This window comes from Trachymyrmex septentrionalis, unplaced genomic scaffold (assembly GCF_001594115.1).
Source record: "Trachymyrmex septentrionalis isolate Tsep2-gDNA-1 unplaced genomic scaffold, Tsep1.0 scaffold8, whole genome shotgun sequence".
Taxonomy (NCBI): domain Eukaryota; kingdom Metazoa; phylum Arthropoda; class Insecta; order Hymenoptera; family Formicidae; genus Trachymyrmex; species Trachymyrmex septentrionalis.
The window spans coordinates 245,737-254,569 of NW_017305987.1; the positions used below are offsets into that span (position 1 = coordinate 245,737).

At 32.9% G+C, this 8,833-nt stretch overlaps 1 protein-coding gene and 1 long non-coding RNA gene across 2 annotated transcripts in view; one reads left to right on the forward strand and one right to left on the reverse strand.

Annotated features, from left to right (window-relative positions):
• Positions 1–6,253: 6,253 nt before the first annotated feature.
• LOC108754384 (28S ribosomal protein S28, mitochondrial) lies at positions 6,254–8,144 on the reverse strand. Its single transcript, XM_018496637.1, has 3 exons — positions 7,688–8,144; positions 7,494–7,615; positions 6,254–6,437 (listed from the first exon to the last, which is right to left on the reverse strand). The coding sequence occupies exons 1-3, from the start codon at positions 8,009–8,011 to the stop codon at positions 6,254–6,256; spliced, it is 630 nt and encodes a 209-aa protein (XP_018352139.1). The 5' UTR covers positions 8,012–8,144.
• A 299-nt stretch (positions 8,145–8,443) lies between these two features.
• LOC108754434 overlaps positions 8,444–8,833 on the forward strand; it is a 1,187-nt gene continuing 797 nt past the window's right edge. The window contains exon 1 of the long non-coding RNA XR_001939703.1: positions 8,444–8,753. This is a non-coding gene — a long non-coding RNA (uncharacterized LOC108754434). The remainder of the gene's footprint in view (positions 8,754–8,833) is intronic.

Genomic DNA, 8,833 nt, shown 5'->3' on the forward strand with positions numbered 1-8,833 from the left:
TGTACAGCAGCTTTTAGTATGCATTATCAAAATTAATATTAAATTATTAATATTAATATTAATAACTTTGAATAGATACGTAGTACAAATCAAACTAATCAAGACTCCTTATAAATTTGAGTAGATATGTATAAATGTTTGACGAAAATTAGTTTCTTCACGCGCATGTGAAACTTGCGGGTCAATTCTAAGCAGAATCGTAAGACTCGTAAAATGTTCTCGTAAAACTTGTAGAAGAACTTACAAATGCTTATAACTTTATGCAATATCTTTGCAGGCAAGTTTTTGCTAATATTTACAAGAAATATAAAGTAGATATTTACGAATGATCGTACATCTTATTACATAGAATTACGGTACATAGAATTACAGTATCAGTCGTAAGTTCTTACAAGTTTTACGAGAACAAGTTACGAGCCTTTACAATTCCGCTTAGGATATATTATTAACCCATTAATTACATATTTGCCAATTTGCTCGCTTCGATCGCATTGTAAATTAATAGAAAACACATAAGACATCGTTACGTCATTTTGCGAGAGACTCGACGTGCCATTTTCGCGAGGCGCATATATAATTGGGATACCCCGTTAATTTCCATTAATTTTCATCGCAACGACACCTTCCGCCGTCATTATAAACGAACACTGTCCCCGGCGTTTGTTGCGCTTCATTTTCATAATCCTTCCTCTTAGATTGCTGCAAAATATACCGGCATTATTTTATTGCCGGCTAGCATCTTCCCACGATCATCTTTCTCGATATGTACGTTCTACGGTACATGATGGATGTTTCTTGCGCGATGATCGATGTGTAGAGTATCGCGGATCTATTTATAATAATCGGGCATTGAGAAAATTCTCAAACAATTCAATGTTGTATAATGAATTCGATCGTTTTGAATATTAGCCGAAAATTCTTGAATACCTTAAAAATTTGAGTTGGAATCATCTTATGCATTGAATATCATCTTACCCTTATAGTAAATACAATTTCTCAGTAAACACCAATTAATTCTACAATAACATAATATTAATGTTAGAATTTCACACTTAAGAACGTAACTGTTACGTACAGCATGTGTTATATTATATTGTTCAGTGTGAAATTATAACATATTAGAGTTAGATTTTCTACAATAAGCCATTACCTAATAGCTTAAGTCACGAGCTGTAAGAAATCGACCAATCACAATTGTGAATAGGAGGAGAATAATCGACTGTGATTAGTTAATTTTTTACGATTTAAAATTTAAAGTTTAAGTAATGATTTATTGTAGAAAGCCTATATATTAATAATGTTACGTTATTATTAGTTAGCTTGCTGTGCTTACTGTGTTATTAGCAACATATACATGTACAACATTTATACTGATTTTTCAAGTAAGGTACAAAAATCATAATAATATCATAAAGACATTGTGATCTTATTTGTTACTTATATTTATTTTAAGTCTCAAATACTATACGTCATCATGATGTCCTATGTTATCATTATTGTGACTTTACTATATTGATCACTCTGGAACGTGTTCAGATTCCCATCCGGATGCTCTCGCCCAGAGTGAGAAATGACAATGGAATCGATATCAAATCGATGACGTCAATTTGATAATTTCAACGTCGAATCGACATCGAGGTGTCATCCTTATTTAACGTTCGGTAAACGACAAGCAAAATAGAGTAATACCTGGATAGCACTAAGGGTGGAACTCTAAAACATAGGGAGTTTTTGCAATACTGTTTATTCAGATATGGTGAACGCTATCTTCTTCTTAACAACTAATTAAGAAAAGGATAACATGACTTTAACGTTCACCATATCTGAATCCACGTTATTGCAAAAACTCCCTATTATATAGAGAAAAATCTCCTGTTATAAGATAGGCGCCTATATAATATGAGATAGCGGCGTTTCTACTAAACTAATAAACGTTATCTATTGATTCCACCATGAATTTATTGCTCTTGGATTCAAAAAATTTTTAGTAGAAAATTTATTATTAGATCATGCCTGTAGTCATTGTAAAACAAGATTGTAGAATTTGGATGTCTTCAAGTTTCATTGAGATGAGCATTTAAACCTTGTTTATTAATAAATAAATAAATATTTAGCATAAATTCTTCATGTAGTGATAGAATAAGATAGTACTAATAGAAAAATACGGGATATATTGAATTGTTTAATTACAAAAGTTAGATTTGATGATCGTAAAACCATAAGGCGTGGAAATGATCGTAATAAGAGTGCCTATATCTGCCAATATCTGCGATGCTTGATTCCAACTACCTGAAGATAAGTTCTGGATATAATCTATCGCATGTTCATTTTTCGCGCACGCTGGCTGTGTTTGTTTGTATTTTAGAAACATTAAATAAAATTTTTTAATTGTAATACTGATATATACTTTGCGTTTTACTATCGATTTCTCGGGGTATCTCATATTAGGAGCACAATTTGTTGGCTTTGCGATTTGCTCACTTTTTACATTTCTTTAATTAAAAAAAAATGGAATTTAAATTAAATTTTATATATTATCTTAAAGCTCTTATTAAATTCTCATCAAAATGACTTATTATTTCTTTAAATTCTGCCTATAGACTTCTAGCATTTACCCAAAATGAACTCGGTATCATAATAGGGAGCTTTCCTCTCTCTCTCTTTTTCTATATATATTAGGTTAAGTAAAAAGTCATCGGATTTTTTTAAAAGACATCTATCAGTAAAAATCGCAATTACTTTCTTACCAACAGTATAAATATATCTTGATAGAATAAAGTTTCAGCTTTAAAAATCTCTTTTTTAAATTATATGATACGACAATTTTTAATGGAGTTATGAGCAATTAAAGTCAAAATAATTCTTTTATTTAATCCGCGATAACTCAGTAATCAAAAGTCGTAGGAATATTAAAAAAAAACGATTTTGTAGGGAAAGTATCAAGCTTTCACGATAGGTAATCGAAAATTTTCTCAAATTCGTTTTGGACACGTTACAAATCCACAAAGTGAGAAGAAAATTTTTCGTCTTTTTCAGCTCGTAGTTTTTGGTATGTAAAAATTATCAAACTCATATAAACTTAAAAAATGTGATAAGCTTTTAAAAGTAGAGATTTCAAGCTTTAAAACCCTTTTTTTAAATTTGAATTTCATTCATTATTGACGAAGATATTGTATATACAACTTTGAGTTAAAAAATACGCGATGACTTTTTACTCAACCTAATATATATATATATATAAAGCCTTGTGTTCTATCTGGGCTATTGGTACGAGATACGTAAATTATTTAAAAGCATTACTCATTGTATTCGGTGAAATCGCGGAAAAAGCATGATTTACTTTACTACGTATTTCTGTAATGCGCACGCTTACGCAATGTCGCGTGTCGTTCGTCGCATCGGAATTCGAAAATGTCACGGAATTTCGATCCTCGAGATCATTATATCGCCTATCGATCAGAGAAAGAGAAAGAAAGCATTATTTATTGTTCGCTCGACAGATGTAATCTCTTTAAGCGAGAGAAAGAGATATCCCTCTGTCGCGAAATATCTGCCGCGCGATCTCTTTCGGTTACTCCAACCGATCGGTTGCTCCTCTCTCGCGTTGGTGAAGCAAGTGAATGGACGCCTTGGCTGTCGGTAGCTGGAGCCTTCCCGCGAGCGCGAGGTTAGCCGAGGAAAAAGAAAATATAGTTCAGGCCGCTGAGCAAAAAGCCGATTGCATAATGTAACCAAGGCACGTCGCAACGTCGCTTTTACGAGGCGGTGCAGCTCCTCTTTACTGTCATTGTTGACCTTTGGAAAGTATCAGGCGCTCATATAAGCGCGTGTACCCCAAGGGGTGCAGCCGTCGTCGCAGTGGCGGGCCTCATAATGTATGTTATGTGGCCGAACATAAATGCGCGCACCTCTGGAGCCAGATCTAGATCGAGCGAAGAGCGCGAATGAACGAATTTGCTTCAATGCACGAACGTGTAGTTCAAGTAGCACACAGTGTTTACAAAGTGTTAACAAAGCGCTAAAAATGTGCGTATAAACGTTTTTTTAGCACTTTGCAAGCGCTGCTGTGCTACTTGGGTGTAGACACAGTGCCATTCGAGTCCAACTCGAATCCTTTACAGAAATCCAATTTAATTTAACACCTAAAGCCCAGTTTCACAACTCACGGTTAACTCTTAAGAGAGTCCGAGGTTCAACTTATTTCTCATTTCTTTTCAATCCTAGAATTGGAAAGAGATCATGAATAAGTTGAATCTCGGTTAAGAGTTAACCGTGAATTGCAAAACAAGGCCTAAAAGAGTAATTTTGCTGAAAACCTGAAGATTTTAGCTAGATACAGATTTGAAAGAGAGAAAGTGATTTTGCTGGATCAAAACAAGGTTGCTAACATATCAAAACATTTTGCAATATTGCTCAAATTATTTTAATGTTCCAAAGAAATTACTTTCAGATGTATCTAGCCAAAATTTTTAAATTTTTCAGCAAAATTGCCCTTTCATTACTGAAAAAAAAAAAAGATTAATTACTTATTTTGAGTATTAAAAGCACTGAACAACACAATATGTATCTAATTAATATATATATCTAATTAATACTCAAAATAAGTAATTAATTACTAGTTACTCTTCTTTCCAGTAAAATGAATTAAATTTTTATAAGGGAGGCAAATTGATGATTTCATCTTTTAAAAATAGTAGCGAAATTAAATAAAAATATGTTTGACCCTACAAAGACAAGCGCTAATTAAAAATGACTTTTTAAGCGTATGCGACAAGCGTGTACGACAACATTTGTTGGAATTAGTCCACCGATCCAACGCTCTTTTTCATAGAGTAATTATATACATATTGTATTGACATGCGTGCTGTAATCGCAACGAGGATTAATTAACTATTCGTGCCGCACTTTCGATATCTTCGTCAATACTTTCGCCATAATCATTAGCAAATAACTTGCAATGAAGCTGACTTCATTCATCGCAAACCGGTTCCGCGATCGCTACAGGTTGATCCGGAAAATTGGCACTAAGCAGAAACGCGATACAAGCTGAGAAGATAGTGATATAATCATATTAGTTATGAACTAATCTAATTGTCTTGCATTGTAGATGCACCCGGCTGCTTTCTCGCAGAAATGAAAAGGCATTGCTAAGAAAAATATCTAACGAGTAACGATTCGAAAAGATGGTATAAGCGATTAAACTGACGCTTCAATACATGATCTCAGCTTGAATTTTCAAAGAAGGTATAAAAACGTTGATACATTTAATAGTCTTAACGCTTCCGCGGGCACTTTCTTTACAGAAATTATACGTTATCTCCGTATATAAATCCATTCTTAAGGTGGTATTCATATGTCCGCGTATTCATAGTCAGATCTTACATTTATTTCCTTAAATTTATCTTTAAATGCTCAGTAGCTAATAAAATAATTCGTAGAGCATCTGAAGATAATTTAAGAAGTCTTAAATATAAGGTCTAAATATGAATACGGGCAATAATCCGTTCTTATTTCAAGATTGTCTTAATGTCTTAAGATGCTAATACGGCCCTCTGACCTCTTAAGATTGTACTTAAGGTCTTGAATATGAGATCTGATTATCAATACCGCCCTTAGAATGCCAACATTTCGTGAATGTTGCATAGGTACTCAGTATCAGCAGAGAGAAATCTCTCTCTGGTATGAGATTGCTCCTCGGCCTGATGAAGTGAACTACAATACAATGTTCACCATGAGGGGCATCTAATGTTCCTACGCGAGATTTAATTCGAGCTAATGATACCGACTGTGATATCTACTTAGTATACATGCTCGATCCACATGTCGCTCATTTGACATAATTACCCAAAAACAAATTCCAGAAAACAAGTTTTTGAATGTTGGAATGATTAAAATTTTGCAATATTAATTATCAAGAAATTATTATTTTTATAATCATTACTTTATAATAATTAATTCTGAAATGCAGTTTTGATGTAATAACTGATTGTAAAAAGAATAAAACTAAATTTTTTTAAGATAAATGCTCTTTTAAAATATATTCTTTCTTTTTTGTTTCTAATTTCGTTCTTTTTCTGCAAGCAACTCTAGAAACTTAGATTGTAAACGATGTAATATACATACACTATATATTACTTTGTACAAAATTGTTTTGCTGGAAATATGCTATTTACATACATATCATGTAATATTATCTATAGTTTATTTAACATAGATATTACAAAATTAACGTTAATAATTATATATAAATATCTTATGTCCTTGTCGGCCTTGTGATTGCCATTTTTTGTTCTGCTATTTGCAAAGGTGATGATATTAAGCCGATTAAAGTGCAATCAGCTTCCAAAAGAGTTACATCCGTTTCAGCACCTAAGAACTTCGAAGAAAGTTCCAAATCCTTTATCCTTAATCGAACCTTAGATTCTCTCACATAGTATCTAATATAAAGAACAAAACAACAATATTTAAGTATTCATCAGTAGATATATTTGATATATAGCAAATGTTATTAAACAATCCAGATAGCAAATGTTAGCAGTATGCCAGCGTTATATAGGTAATTCAGTCACAATTGTAGAGCAGATTCCTGTCCACTGCATCTTCTTTAAGCTTGGTTTTTGTCATCATGACTTGCCAAACATAGAATAACAGACATGCAGCAAGAATGGAGCATATCTTGTCATAATATGATGGTAGAAACATGACAAAAATAGAATATGGCCTGTCATATTAGATACTAGTGGCAGAAACACAACAGAAAATGTACATGATGATGACTTACAATTAGTCTATTATATTAGCTACTAATGGCAGAAACAGCAGAAATTATTACTCAGTTTTTAAAAAATCAGTTTAATATTCTAAATTCTGTATAGGAATTGTATCAAAAATTAAACTGATAGGAAAATATTACACATTTTTATTTTCACTCGTCGCGTTATGCGAGCCTTTATATTTGGTCATAACAAAAATTTAAATACGAGATAAATATCGATAATTAAGTTGAATAGTGGCAAACGGAAGAAATATGATTCAATATAACATTTTCGTGCCATGTTTCTGCTGTGTATTTGCTGTTACTTTTTGAGACAGCAGCACATGCTTGATTTTTGCCATGTTTTCGCCATTACGCCATGCAAGCAAATAAATTGGATTTCTGATGACATTTGCCAGTATAATACGTATAATATCACGTTATGCTTAGTTTTGATATAGTTTGTGATGACATGTTGTATCAGCATGCAATATTCAAAATGCACAGTTTTTATGCTAAGAATTTCTACTTAATTTTTGCAGGATTTTTTATAAAATATCTTGATATTGGAATTGCTTATTTTCTGTTACTTTCTACCGACACTATCTGAGATCATGCTCGGCTACTATTCGAGTTCTATCAACATAGTTTGTATCACACAAAAGTAATACATGATCTTAGTAGACTTGGTTATCTGGAAAATACAATGTATTTTGGAAAAAAATAGATTTATACATACTGTCCATTCTTGACAGGTCTCTGACAAACGCAGTAAAACTTCCATCCAAAATCAATATACAGATCATCACCAACCACATGATATATCTGACCAGTTACGACTTTTCCTTCGGGATCACCCAACTGAAAACAATATTATGTGTTTAATAAAGAGCAGTCAAACAACTGTTCGCACTATGACAAGAAGAGATTTACATCGACAAATTTGGAGTTGCGAATTAAGGAAACAAACGTCTGTGGCGTTTCTGGTTGTTTATCGTTAATGTGCGAGAATTTTTCGTAACTTCGTGCAAAACCACTCAATTTCGCTTGAGATTCCTGAGTTGCTTCTGCATTCTCATTTACTTGTATTGTAGATTCCTTTTTGATATTGGGTTCCACAGACGAAAGCGAATCCTTGCTTTGTTCCTCTGAATCTTTACTCGTGCTGAAATATCTCATGGACGAGGAACTCGCTCTCAGAACACCGAGAGATCGTAAATGCATTAACGTTCTCTCGAGACAACGTATCTTGTTCATGATGACAAGAAAAAATCCCGTTTTCTGTATCGTCACACTTGCGCACCGTCAATGATTTTAGGTTAAGTTTAATATGCTAAAGCCCAATGTCTATTATGCTAGAAATCGATCGCGGACAGAGAAAAAATTTACAAATCACATTTGAACAATTTGGTCACATGAACGTGCGATTGGTCAATTCTTTTTTCCTCCGAGTCTCTCGAACCGATTTCTAGCATAATCGTGAACATTGCCCTTAAGGAAAGTTGAGCTTATGTAAACATTATTGTGCTTTCAATTCTCAATCACAAATCTTAGAGAAGTTATTGCGATTAAATACTTCAAACTGATTTTAGACTTAGAATTGTTAATGAAAAAACTTGTATTCTATAGTAATTACCATAAAACAATATCTAAGAAAAAAGAATTTAACTTATCGTTTCAAACATCGTTTTATCTTTTTTCTGCTAAGAGGAAGGTTATGTTGCCACAAATGTTATTGTAATATTAAATACATTATGCAATTTTTTTATATTATATGATATTTCAGATTATCCTAAAGGGAGGGGATCCATTAAAATGATAATGTTGTCGCTTTTTGTAGTGGCAAGTGTTGTAAGCAAAAACATTTCTACTCCAACCCTTGTGAGCTAGATGATTAAATTGATTCGATTAGTGGATCAGCAAAAAGCAAGCTATGATGTAGGGTAGATCACCACGTTGCATACACTTGTACAAGCACAGGGTGGGATATATCGGTTAGGTAATAAATGAAAGACTACATATTATCATTTTAATTTATTTAAACATTGCTATACGTATTATTCAGGTGATAGAATTTTA

Excerpts from the sequence above, each read along its gene's own strand:
- LOC108754384 (XM_018496637.1), bottom strand. The coding sequence starts at position 8,011 with ATGAACAAGATACGTTGTCTCGAGAGAACGTTAATGCATTTACGATCT. Across the intron at positions 7,616-7,687 it reads GCAACTCCAAATTTGTCGAT|TTGGGTGATCCCGAAGGAAA; the intron begins GTAAATCTCTTC and ends TATTGTTTTCAG. Across the intron at positions 6,438-7,493 it reads AGACCTGTCAAGAATGGACA|ATACTATGTGAGAGAATCTA; the intron begins GTATGTATAAAT and ends TCTTTATATTAG.